The sequence below is a fragment of the Pyxicephalus adspersus genome, chromosome 2 (assembly GCF_032062135.1).
Source record: "Pyxicephalus adspersus chromosome 2, UCB_Pads_2.0, whole genome shotgun sequence".
NCBI classification, from domain to species: domain Eukaryota; kingdom Metazoa; phylum Chordata; class Amphibia; order Anura; family Pyxicephalidae; genus Pyxicephalus; species Pyxicephalus adspersus.
In genome coordinates, this window is record NC_092859.1 from 83,570,215 (window position 1) to 83,583,828 (window position 13,614).

General features: G+C 35.0%; 1 protein-coding gene across 3 annotated transcripts in view; it reads left to right on the forward strand.

Moving 5' to 3' along the window:
* Positions 1-13,612, forward strand: part of PLEKHG7 (pleckstrin homology and RhoGEF domain containing G7) — a 38,429-nt gene extending 24,817 nt beyond the window's left edge. For all 3 annotated transcript variants that reach the window (XM_072401246.1, XM_072401247.1, XM_072401248.1), the window contains exons 4-17: positions 301-428; positions 911-951; positions 1,378-1,476; positions 1,924-2,073; positions 3,582-3,677; positions 5,170-5,271; positions 6,078-6,191; positions 7,087-7,261; positions 8,126-8,241; positions 8,553-8,646; positions 10,214-10,293; positions 11,181-11,334; positions 11,466-11,563; positions 12,290-13,612. In XM_072401246.1, coding sequence (XP_072257347.1) covers positions 301-428; positions 911-951; positions 1,378-1,476; positions 1,924-2,073; positions 3,582-3,677; positions 5,170-5,271; positions 6,078-6,191; positions 7,087-7,261; positions 8,126-8,241; positions 8,553-8,646; positions 10,214-10,293; positions 11,181-11,334; positions 11,466-11,563; positions 12,290-12,397 — 1,555 coding nt within the window. In that variant the 3' untranslated portion in view covers positions 12,398-13,612. The remainder of the gene's footprint in view (positions 1-300; positions 429-910; positions 952-1,377; positions 1,477-1,923; positions 2,074-3,581; positions 3,678-5,169; positions 5,272-6,077; positions 6,192-7,086; positions 7,262-8,125; positions 8,242-8,552; positions 8,647-10,213; positions 10,294-11,180; positions 11,335-11,465; positions 11,564-12,289) is intronic.
* Positions 13,613-13,614: the final 2 nt, after the last annotated feature.

The following is a 13,614-nucleotide window of genomic DNA, read 5'->3' on the forward strand; positions in this document are numbered from 1 at the left end:
AGTATTATCTGAAATAAGCTTTAAGTTCTGCCAGAAACTTTGAACTTTTACATATTTGCTTTGTAAACTGCTAAGACCATGCTATGACCATGGTTCAATATATTCATAATACTTGATATTAACCTAATATATGTAATAATGGTCATACAAAGAAGGAGCCATGGTACCTGTGATCTACAGAAACAGGTAAACAAAAATATGTATCTCTGCCTTTTCAGATTATCGTATACTCTAGAAGAAATGCAGGTGCCTTACCCTGTTCAGCCATTATGTTTTAATTATATTATTTTGTTTTTAAAGACAGAGTGAAAGGAGGCGCAGTTCTGTAGTCCTAAGTTTACCTGGTCTGGAGGTGTTTCCAGGGGATCTTTTGGTGTCTGATGGAGCCTCTGATTACATGTACAATGCTACATGGTTGCCTAATGCAGGTAGGTATTAGAAGAGCAAACTAAGATGATTAAATAGTTTACATCTGGGTGAAATTTGTGTCAGTATAGCCCCATGTATCTATACATACGATGCAATTTAATCACATAGCAGTTGCATTTTACATAAAATTAGGTAGATAGCTTCAGTTTGTGATCTTCTTTCCTTATGTCTGTGAATGCTGGACCAGTGGTTCTGGAAATTGAACTCACATAAAAGTCTTCATTTTCTGATCACTTTTTTGTAGTTATTTTAAACACACACAAATGGACATGTACTATGTATATGGTTTCTTATTGCTACTATTATATCCTAAGTGACAGTCAACCATATAATCATCATGTTTATTAAGGAAAATACGTATTCTGGGGATGGCAGGTTATACCATAATGATACACAGAAAGCAATTACTCCGCATTGAATATACTAATAGTACTGTAACTGGTGAAAGCAAATGTAATAACAATATAATATTTTAATCTAGATGCTAAGAAACCAAAATGGCCTTTCTCCAAGAAGACATCGGTGAGTATCTAATTTGCTTTTTTTTAGATTTGGGGAGTTAAACGGGTCAGGAATTATTTGCAGATATCTGGCAGATGAGATACAACCCTTTATGCATAGAGCCTGATTTAATAAAGCTCTCCAAGACTGGAGAAGATAAAACTATTATGGTCATTCAGCATACCTACAATGGATTTGGTCCAGAACAAAAAACACTGGCCATATAATAGCTAAATATTTGTAAGAAAGCCATTCCAGAATTGCTGGATCACCCAGGTTTTCCCATGATGGTCTATCTACTCCAGTCTTGGAGAGTTTTAATAAATCCGGCCCAATGAGTCTGAAGCCTGATGGATTAATTTGCTAATTCTTAGTGGGTCATTAATACCATTTTTTACTTTAAAAATTATATTATTTTTCATTACATATTACTTATTTTCTTTTCAGTTTATTAAAGGAAAACAAAAACAGATTTCAGATTTGGAAATGTGTCTATCATCTTTCAAGATACCAGATTTCTGCGAATATGAATTTTATAATGTCAAGGTATTTTTGCTATGGCCAAGTTGCTAGTAATGTACTGTAAAATAAAAATTACAAGTGTATTTGGAACAGTTTTCTTTTATTAACGCCAAGCACCAGTTACAATTTTTTATTTACACTTTTGACTAAAGTCAGGTTTTAGGTGCTTTCTTAGTCCATGTTGACCATACAGAGGCTGTTACCCTTTCCTTTTTTATCCAAAACATAAAAAATTCAAGCCTCAAAATATAATATGCACAAATAGCAATATTAAAACTAAGTTCAACCCCCTGTAGTTTTTAATACCCCTAAGATTGTAATTGATATACGTATATATCTGTGCATGTCTAAAGTCATTACTAGTAATTTGTTTGATAGTTTTTCATATCTAACTAATTCTACTTTGTGTTCAAAGCTCAAGAATTTGTAAAACAACATAGAGAACTTATTATGCTGTTTTTCTTAAAACAGGATAAGACTTGGGATGAGTTCAGAAACATGCGTAATCTTGAACATAAGGGGCTTCCTAATGCAGTAAATAGAAAAAGACAACAGTCCGTATGGGAGCTTTTCACTTCAGAATGCATTTATTTTTTGGAGCATTTACTAGTTCTGAAAATGGTGAGTTTGGTTGCTATTTTTGCTTCATTTAATGACCTAATTTATGCATTATTTCAAATCTTTAGGATGAGGGGCCTGTGTTTTTTATCATTTATCTTTTATCATTAAATGATGCCTGTTGTATATTGCACACCAATTGAGTTTATATACTGAGTTTATATAAAAAAAAATATATATATATATATATATATATATATATATATTACAAACTGCCTGTAGAAAACTAAAAACCAGTCAGCTCTTACAAAAAATAGGGAGAAGACGTGACAGATCTCTACTGCAAGAAGTTTTTCTATTTCTACAGGGGTATATTGTATTGCTGCTCATGTCTGGGAAAAATTTACTCCCCTGTACTTGTTCCATAGCAGAGTGCCACCACCTTCATTGTCCTTCTCTTCCTGAAAATGATCTGCGACCATCTTGAATGGCTGGGTGGGGATGACATAACTTCCATGAAGGAGTCCATTTATTCCCAGTCCCAGTGAAACTTGTCAGCAAGGCAGCAATCAGGCAGGTACAAAAAGTTATTGCAGAAGGAACATTGCCTGTCCCTTTCTGCAGTAAAAATTTGCATGCTTGCCATTTGTACAGAGTAGCACATTAGTTCCACTCTAGGTAAGAATACACATGCTTCATATTTATAAAGTATTTTAGTAGGATTATCATAGAAATCATCTTTAAGCAGTCAGTTTCCCATTATCTATCATTTTAGACTGCTGGCATTAGTAACTGAATTAGAAATGAAAATACTGTCTGACTTCACAAAGCTGATCATACTGATTTAGCAAATATGAAAGATCAATCTACTGGCAGGCCAACATAAAAATTATACCTCATTAATGGATATCTGTCATTTATATTCTGGTCTCCTCCCCCCCCATTATCATTTTGCTGAAAAATAGTTTTAAGGAGGATTTTCTAGATATTAGAGGGTTACAAAAATTGATGTGTTACAATAGTAATTTAGTGATTTAGTGAAGATCCACTGTAGGTCATCTCTAAGTCATCCCATCAGAGCACATTATTTGTGCATTGGATCTCCAATAGGTAAAGATGTATGTAGATATGATAATTGCCCCATTCAGCTAATTTATTTACCATCTTGTCTATGGCCAGTTGCAAATTCAGCCAATAGTCATCAGGGAAAGAAACCATCAAACAACTTTGTCCAAGTGGTATTTTCTTGCACTGAATGACTTCAGTGGGTGTAAATATTCTTCCTGTGCTCCTTGCAATAGGCGTTTCTCCTATGTTTCCTGAGGAATGAGAGCAATAAAATCAGTGCATATGTAAGTTATACAGGCTTAATAAGTAATATGTAGTAATATATAGTTAGAATCCCAGGTTTTTGGTAAAATCTATGCAGTGGACTTTTCCAATGTGCTTCCAGGTGGTTTTGCATACTGTATTTGGGTCTAGTATTATAGGTTATTTTACAGGAAAAACATTGTATACCACTTATGAAAATACTGCATTTACACTTGTTTTTTTCTTTCTTTATACCATAGATATTTTTTCATGCACTTAAGCACTTACAAAACAATGATCTTCTGTTGGATGTGGATCCGGTTAGGTTATTTGCTAATCTGGAGGACCTGAGCCAGGTAAATCTGTTTGTTTCCTTAATAAATAACATTTATTTACATAAAGAAAAAGAAAACTGCCACTAAGATAGTAAGACAACTCACTGGGAAGCTTTAAGAGTAATGGAGATTGGATGACAGGTAATTGTAATTATTAGGTTGCTTTAGACATATACACATGATTAGTAAAGGAGAACATTTGTACACTGCTCAACAAAAATTAGGGGAACAGTAAAATCACATATCAGATTTCAAGGAACAAAACATTCAAGTTGAAAATCGTTATTGATTTACATTTGTAAAATTACATAACAACAGTCAGTGGAATCCAAAATCATTAGCCCACTGAGGGCTGGATTCAAAATCACACTGAAAATCGAAGTAATATATTGAAATCACAGAATGATCGAGTTAGTGTGAATTTTATTACGACAACTCATGTTGTCATAATAAATGTTGTACATGTTGCACAGTAGTGTGTATGGCTCCTACATGATTTTTTAAACTCTCAGCAATGTCTGGCATGATTATAATGAGATGGTGGATATTGCCCTGGCAGATATTCTCCCAAACTTGGATCAGGGCATCAGTGAGCTCCTGGAGAGTATGTGGCAGTACTTTTCAGAGCCACATGCACTGATTCAGAGGGTCCCTATTGGTTTCAGTCCTCGTTAACATGGGGGATAGTCAGTGGCATCAATGCCTTCGTCACCCAGAAACTGCCTACACACTCTGGCCATGTGAGTAAAGGCATTTTCCTGCACCAGGTGGAACTCATATCCACTGCACAGTGTAAGGTCTGACAAAGGAACGGAGGATTTCTTCCAGTTAGCTAACATGTGGAAGTTCAGCCACTCTTACAGGCTGGCATTCCCTTTTGGCAGGACTGTCACTGACCCACTACCAAACTGGCCATGCTGGATGATGTTGCAGGCAGCATAATGTTCACATTCCTTTGTTCCCTAGCAAATGGCATTTTAACTGCATGATGTCAGGCCCAAATGCCACCCTCAAGGAGTTTGTTACTGACAGTTTGTTCAGAAACATGCACATGAGTAGACAACTGGAATTCATTCAGTAGGTCTCTGGCAGTGCTCCTCATGTTCCTCCGTTTGGGTTCTTGCCCTACTTTTCAGCTCTCTGTAAAGGCCCATATCCTGGTATGTCCTGCACACTGGGAGATACAGCAAACCTTTTTTGCAATGAGATGTATAAATGTGCCATCTTGGAAAATCTGGACTATCTGTGCAAACTGACTGGGCTGCAGGTGGTGCCTGGTGCTACTGTACAGAACCAGAAGTGACAAGGGATAAAATAATAGTTGTTTCGTTAAAAGGACAAACTGTACACTTGTGTGTTAAGTAAACTTTTGCAAAGAAAAGTCATGCTCTGCAATATGCAGAACCCTGTTTTATCCAACACTATTTCATTTTACTGAAGTGAATTAATACACTTTGCACAATGTTCTTACATAACACTAATGGAGATATGCCTTTTGTATGTTTTTTCCTAGGAAAGCCTAAATTTTGCCACCAGCTTTTTTAACACAATAAAAAGCAGGGAGCTGGAATCTTCAACATCTGTCTCATTATCACTGGCAGATTTGCTAACACAGGTTAGTCTCATAGCTAACACATGTAAGTACATTGCAACCATGCATTATGATTCCTTTTTCAACTACTACTTCTGAGTTAAACAAAATGGGAAGCAAGTCTTGTAAATAAAGTATATGTTACTCAACAAGAAGTTTAATGCAGTATTGTATGAAGTCTGTTGATGTCAAAATGTATTGTTAATTGTAAGTTATGCAAATTTTGCACTTAGGCATGACAACTATCCTGTTTATAAGGGCTAAAAAGCAATGTGGGTACAAGCATCAAAGATAAATATTGATTAGGTAGATTGAATACTCCACAACTCTTTATAAGAGTCTCAAGGTTAGTACAGCTGGTTCATAGACTTTACAGAGTTCATCCAGGTACTTCGCAGCATGGATACAGGTTGGGTAAAAAAGTTGACATTCTTTAGTGGTTATTTGCTGTTCAGAGAATTTGTAACTTATTTTCAGGTAATACACACAGTATTTACAGACACACAACATGATACATAGTAAAAATAAACTTTTAGGAAAAAGATTGCCTCAAACAACATTTATTTTATATCAGATTAGTGCAAAACAGTAATTCCAACGTGTGTCTGCTTCATCATCATCAAGTGAACATCAGAAATGATCCTAGGTCCTTTTATTATGTATGCTTGCAGACTGAGGTATATTTGGAATACCTGTACAATTTTTGTTGCATAACTTGCACAAGTCTGCAATGTAAGATATGTTTTTTAAAGCAGCTTGAATTTAGTCAGTACTGATTTTGTTTGTTTGTATTTTTGGCTGAATTCTGTATTTTTCATTTGATATTGCAGTACTTTAAGGATAATCTCTGCTTAATTCATCAAATCTACTGCCTCAATTACACATCTGCTGTCATCTATCTGGAGACCCTGAAGCAAAGGGAAGATTTTGCAGCATATATAAAAGTAATAATATATTTTTTTCTATTGCACATAATGAACCTGCTAGAGATTTGAATGTTGAAGTATATTATATTGACTTTTCACGCCTCCTTACAGTTCAGATTGTACGCTAGTAATAAGAGACAGATCTTAAAGACAGACGTGAAGTGACTGCTGAATATAAATATTCTTACATGAAAATATTCCTGGAAAGTAAAAGCTTGAATCCTCCCCATGTTTGCCAGGATAGCCAGCAATCACAGCTTCCCCATGGAAGCTTTCCCCATGGAAGCTTAGACAGGGTTACGGCTACAAACACGTTAGATTTTTGTCATTGTGATCTTTCATCATCATTTAGAGGGAAAAAGAACAGCTTGTATCGGCTGAGAATCATCTTACATATGTACATAGCTAAGTTCTGCTTTTACTTGGTTATTTTATACAAGATTGTAGATTGTCCCGTTCAGGCAGATTACTAAGCAACTGCTGAGAGAAAATGACACCTATATATTGTAGGTCTCAATTAGGGATTGGGATTTGCAATTTTGCTTAGCTGATATTCTATTTTTATGAAAATAAATTTCCCAATTTTGCCTATCCCTAGTTTCGATCAGCCACATCTTTACTTACTGTATATATATTATATATAATTGGATTTATGCTTGTTCCAGGTCACTGTCTTACAAGGTAATCTAGCTACCATTAATGTAACAGTCCTGAGGCCTGCATATTAAAATTGTTTTTTAAAAACAAGTCAGAATTTGTTATTTTCAGAATTTCCATCTGAACAAACCCTTTTATCTGTTGACTTTGTTGCACTGTATTTGTCTGCAACAAACAGGATACATTTATGGAAAATCTATATATTATACCTTCATCTATCTGTTATACCGACATCTAACGGTGATATTATTTTCAGTGGTGCGAGCAACAGGAGCAGTGTAGACGACTTCACCTCACTGATTTGCTTGTGGCCCCACTTCATCGGCTGACCCGATATCCTTTGCTCCTCAAGAATATATGGAAAAGAAGTAGTGATGCAGAAGAGAAAGTATCCATCTATTCAATGAAGGAGAAGGTGGAAAGCTCAATCAGTAAGTCACATGATAGGACCTTACACCCTGTATATATATATATATATATATATATATATATATATATGGCAATACATTTAGTGTGTATGTGTTTATATTCTCTGCATTTGTGAGTTATAGTTAAATCTGAACTAAATAATTGTCTCATTGTGTAATAATCGCTAGGAGAAATGATCTGGACCATAGTCCACACCTTCATTTATGAACAATGCTTGTTCTTGCCATAGGGTCAGAAACAAAAACTGTGTTTGGGTCTGCCTAGCAACCCTGTTTTGCATGTATGATTCAGATTTCTTATCAGGCCTGGTCCTAACAGACATCCTGCACAACACTGAACTAAAGGTTCATTAAAAGTTAATAATATGATTGTGTGCTTTATTAAAACACATAGTTTTACCTTTTTATTCTTTTAGAGTAACAGGCAGTAGAATTTAATAGGCCTGTCTTTTTTAAAACAATTGCCATAGCTCAAATTTTTAGATTTGCATATATTACACTATTAAAATTGCATATATTACACTATTGGTAACATCTATATGCTTGTTTAGGAGATTTCTCCACTAAGTGATTGGTCTGGTAACAGTTATCTGCTCGATCAATAGAAAATGATATGGTAGCCGATCTGCTTAATTTTTGGCTAACTTAAGTACTACTGATATTTTAACCATACATGGGTTTCACTTCGCTCCATCACCTCTTCTAGCACCAGGCTTCTTACCTGCCCTACCTATCTTTTGTTGTGCCTATTAGAAGGTTGATCTAGGTTGTCGCATGTTCCATATAGATTGCTGGTGTTGCACGAAGATTAGAAAGATACTAATTTATGTAAGAAAACACAGCCATTAATTACCTTCTGTATTTTAGGGGATCTGGAAGGAAAGGTGAAATTGCTGGACAAATCACAAAAATTCAAACAACTCCAGGAGGTGATTGTGTGGCCCTGCTTGTGGGAGAGAGATAAAAGATTTTTCATCCCAGAGGTATTTCATGCACTTGCATGTGTAATAAATATTTTCCATACTAATCCAAACATTCACAAGTAGATGACATTAAACACCGCAGAATGGCATTTTGTAGCATTAAATCATTGATTTTGATGAGTGTGTTCATTGTCTGTAGCATTCTAGCATGATTGTTTTTATTCTTAACTTGTCCAGGTTGGGCTGATATTGAAAAGATAGAGAGGCTTGCACAAAACCTAGTACATCATAATAGTTCTGGATTTTCTTCATTTGCCTGCAAAATTGTTTTGTTTGTCTACAATTTAGAATTATGTTCTCTTTTTTTTAAGGGTCTTAAGAACTATTTCAAAGAATCTAATGTGGAGACCATGTTATCTTCCCCCAACAGACAACTTCTTCGTGAAGGAAGACTTATTCTTACAGGTGTGTAGTCACAAACCGCATAATAAATCTGTCCCTAGGAATGGCAGGAGGATCTCTTCTGCATCCTCTGCATTACAAAATATTAGCTGTTCACCATGTTGGCCAGAGGGCAGCTAGATTGTATCCTGAGAATGGTAATCGTAGGCCATAAAAAAAGTAGCACCTCTACACAGCCCAAGTCTGGGGCTACATTGGTGATTCTGTTTTTTGCCTTTCGGACCTAATTGTTAAAAGTCTTCTTATGAACAGAAAATGCTTGAACTTCAAGAAAAGCTATCATCTCTTTCAAGCCCATACATTTTAAATTGTGGACATATATCTATGTAGACAATTTTTCTTTGTTATGTATTTAATACATGACAAAAGATTGTCACCGCACTATAGGTTTGCTAAGGAAATAGCAAACATTTTTTGTTATATTTTATAAAAAAAATATATATATATTTACATGTTTTGAACATAAAGAAAGAAAACATTATGTTCAATACTATAGTTTTTATTTGTTTGTGTAACCCCAGCCTCTGGGCAATTGCCAACAAGCTACTTTTACTAAATATAAAAAAGCTTTGATGTACCATAGCTTTGCCCCAAGTTTACTGTCACATTCTAATAAATGTATTTAAAAAAACAAAACAAAAAAAAAAGGATCAGGAGTACATGGCAAGAATCTTGCAATTTGTTACTTCTGATTTATAGACATTAAGGGCTACTGGTATGCCAGTCTCAATGTTCAGAGTGATCTTTGACATTGAACAGAATACCTGCAATTAGACGTATAGGGCATTTATCTGAAATATTGGTAATTATTTCAATCTTTTCTTGTAGCAGATAATAACAGAGATTATTGTAGTTACATTTAATTCATGAATGGCTAACATGCCACTTCAAGTGTACTGCAAATGCAGGAGTTTGTTATTAAGTATGTAAAGGATTTAGTGCACACCCACAAACCTGAAACTTAGCTTAGTAAAGGAATGATTCTTATGTTTTCAGGAAGTTTTTTACAGTCCAGGTGTTCTGTGAATCCTTCATATTTTTGCTATCTATCTGCAGGCAATACACACAGACCTGGCAACCATCATAATGGAAGGGAGTGAGAACAGAGATCCACCTGAGTGGTTTGATTACCTCTCTGATGTTTAGGGCTCAGCTTCATTACATGAAGAGATTATTCACTTAATGCCAAGTGCTTGGGTGTCTAAACCACATAGATCACCCATGCGCTGCATATTATGTTGGCTTTTTATAAATCCTGTTCATTATTAATATTAATAATATTCATAATAATCACCTACCATATAGAGTAATGACTAATTCATATGGGTTGGTGCATTCCAATCTTATTCTGCAGTGCATCAAAATCAGAATGCAAGACTTTTCCCCAAGAGCTGCATTGTAGAATAGAAACAGGAATGTGCCTATAGAAAGTTTATATTGCATGTTTGTCGCTGCAGGTAGAAGACTAAAAAACCTCTGAATGTAACTTAATTACAAATTAATTTTAAGTGCCTGTGAAAGTAATAAAATATAAATATCACAATGTAATGTATATTTCCATTCTTTTTAGAGAGCACACGTCTTCTCGATGTATACCTGCTTCTCTTTGATGACTTACTGCTTATAACAAAAATTAAACGCAACAAAAGGGTAATTTATTTATTTATTTTATTTATGTGCAGTTTACATGCTTTTTTACCACCATATGTACAGTCATGTAGGAAAGCACTACCATGGAAATTGTTGACACTTTTATCAGCATACTTGAACATACAAACATTCACACATCACCTACAGATAAAGGTGATATATTTAGATGCAAACACGTTTGCTTTTCCAGTCAATTATTTAACCAAAATGTCAATAGATGTAATGGTGTGCAAATGTAAGTACTTCTTTAGCTCAATCAGCTGGTATTGTCCCATTGTGCAGAATGGTGTTTGGCAGCAAAGTTTGCTAGTTTGTAAACCCAAACCCAACCCTTTGGCTGGGAAAATGCAGTTTTGCTCTAATTTTGTTTTTGAGTCTGTACTTTTTGTGCAATTTTTTCACTTTAAATATCTGATTGGATATTCTAAACAAACCTTTAGCTGAAAAATATTTGTCCTCCTGTATCCCTTCACAAAGCTGGTTCCAATAAAAAAATGCAGACTATTCATGTCATTGTAGAGTTTGAATGAAAGTTATGACTTCTGGTGATGTCAAATGTTGACCAATGCCCTGCATGTATGTAAGGCTATATGTGACTATGGTGGTTTAGTAGGAAGGTGTGGGAGGGAATAGGCATAAGGTAAATATTACAAATCCACAACTCCTAACATGAAAAAAAATAGCTCTTTTAGAGAATAGAATTATAGTGATCATGATTGTAAGACAATTTTCATAGGGTCAACTTTTTCCACATGATTGAATGAAACCTGAAATGAGGGCTTGCAGTAGTTGCAAAAGCAGCTGAGCTATAGGGGTCCTTTGTCCATATTCTGAATATTTACCATTAGTCTTTTGTTGTAAAACTCTTTTTTTAAATTTATTTGCAGAAAACTTCAAATGTAGAACCTTGTACAGTGTACCCATCTTTACACCCAGAGCTGCAGCACATAGTAAAAGAAGGGGGCTACTGTAAAGTCCTAGACCAGCCTATTCCACTCGACAGGCTAAGCATAAAAAGTATTGATGCCTACCATGTTACAGGTAAGTACATATAAAAGGGTACACACAGAGTCTTGTAGTAAACTGTAAATGACAAATATGTTCTAAGATGAAAATAGCTGTAAACTGACTAATAATGAATGGATTTACTTTACTGTGTTTATCTATTATAGTGTATGGAATGAAGAACGCTTTCCTAATCCAGCATGGGAATCGCTATCAACAGTGTATTGCTGCCTTCATTATTCAAGCACGTACTGAATCTGAAAAGGTTTGTTAAGCTTTTTTATTTTAAAGTGCAATATACTGTAATTGATGGTGACAATATTAACAAAACAATAATGTAAAAATTAAAGTACACTTAAAAGCGTCTGTGTGCCTGCCATGGGATATAAGAAGAAAATCCACATCCAGTTACTATGTGACAAATAAGTTTTATAAATCCTTTGCCACCTTTCTGCTTCACACTCAACCCCCCTCATCTCTCTGATTGCCATTGGTTCAAAGCTCTACTTTAGGTATGTGATTAGATACTCTAGACAGGTAGCTGAAAATTGTATTCTTGATCAGTCTAATATGGCACTGAATCTATTAAACTAAATGTTTACATATTATCTGTAATTTAGGACATTGTTTTTAAAATGTGTTTTTTATGGTTCAAACCACATAGCATCCCCAAGCAGAAAGCAAATTACAGTGGGTTCTCTTCAGATAAGTCTACAAGGCCGGTTATATGAGTAAAATGCAGGCTCTAGATGTATCTTTCAACAATGTTTAGGCCCCTGAATCTATTCTTTATTCTATTAAAGGCAAGTGTTGGCCTGCACCCCCCCCCTCCCCCCTCCATTACAGTGATAGATTGATAGGTAAGTGGTGGTGGTAATGGCCAGAAATTGACTTGAGATACTACAAATTCACATGTTCTTACTCAATACGAAAAGCCAGCAAGTTTGGATAATCCAATACTTAAATTTACCATGTTCTACATATTTTACAGAAACAATGGATCTCACAAATAGAAACTGCCATTTCCTGTTACACCGAAGCTTATGAGACAAACAGATCCTCACTATATTGTTACGCCACTGAGTCAGCTGAAATTTAGTCATATGTTGTGTACAGAATACCTAAATTAACTTGTTTTGTTTACGTTTTTATACCTATTTGTACATTGTTTGTATTATATGAAATTATTATAAAAAAACCCACAGTGTTTGTTGACTATAATGTTTTTAGCCTAATTATTAAATGTGTTTTCTAATATTTTAAGTGCTTCACAAAAGCTAAAATATTCAGCATTGCATGATGATATGTCTTTACATATGAAATGCATGGACTAATAAACTGGGAATCTAACAAAAAGAAAATCATAGGCTGTGTGTGGGTCTTACAGTGAGGAAGGAAGGCAAATCACATTTTAATATGCTCCTGATAGAACTGAGCAGTCTTACATGGTCAGCCACTAGCGACTTGAAAAGTAAAGACCCTTGTAGTATTGATTAAGCCTTAATAAAATATTTTATCATCTACCTAGAGGCTGAAGTGGCAATCTGTGGCCAAAGAAAAGCTATGGAGTTTCATCCAAGGTGGAAGCAATTTGGGCAGTAATAAGCTACAGTTTAACAACTAAACCATCCTTTAGGGCAAACTCTGTAGTTTTCACTCATTCTATCATTGGGCCAGTCAACATAAAATGGAAATTTCTAATTTTGGAGAAGCTGGGGAGTGTAACCCCCTGCCAGTTTTTTAGAACTCTGGGGAACACTTTGGGTGACAGCAGCATTTGCAGTTTCATTATTAATGAAGTCTTCTCTTTGCAAGATTTTTTTAAAATTATTTTATATCCAATGCAAATAGCTGGAATAAATAACAATATGTGGCATAGCACAACTGTCCTAAGTGAAGAGAAATGCCAGTAACAACTAACAAATAGATCTCCATGCCATAATTATTTAAGAAGGTGTTGATATACAACTAACACACCCCTATTTGATTGGGCTAGTCTTATTAATATACAACTTCAAGTTATGTTGGCCAATTAAAACTCTTCAGTTACACAAATACACATAATTTCGTTGTAGCAGGTAAAGGGAAAATGTCAATATAAACCAGATTTTTTTTGCCCTTAAAATTACATTAAAACAAACTCTTGTCATCAGCAACTAAAGCACCATCTACTGGTGGCCAACAACCATGCATAAAAGGAGCAAGTGACCCATCATCCCCAAAAAAGGGGGACAAAAAGACACCAACTGAGCCTGTATGATTTTAAATGTTATTTTTAATTCCCTTTTAAATAAATGTTTTGCAAATAACACCATG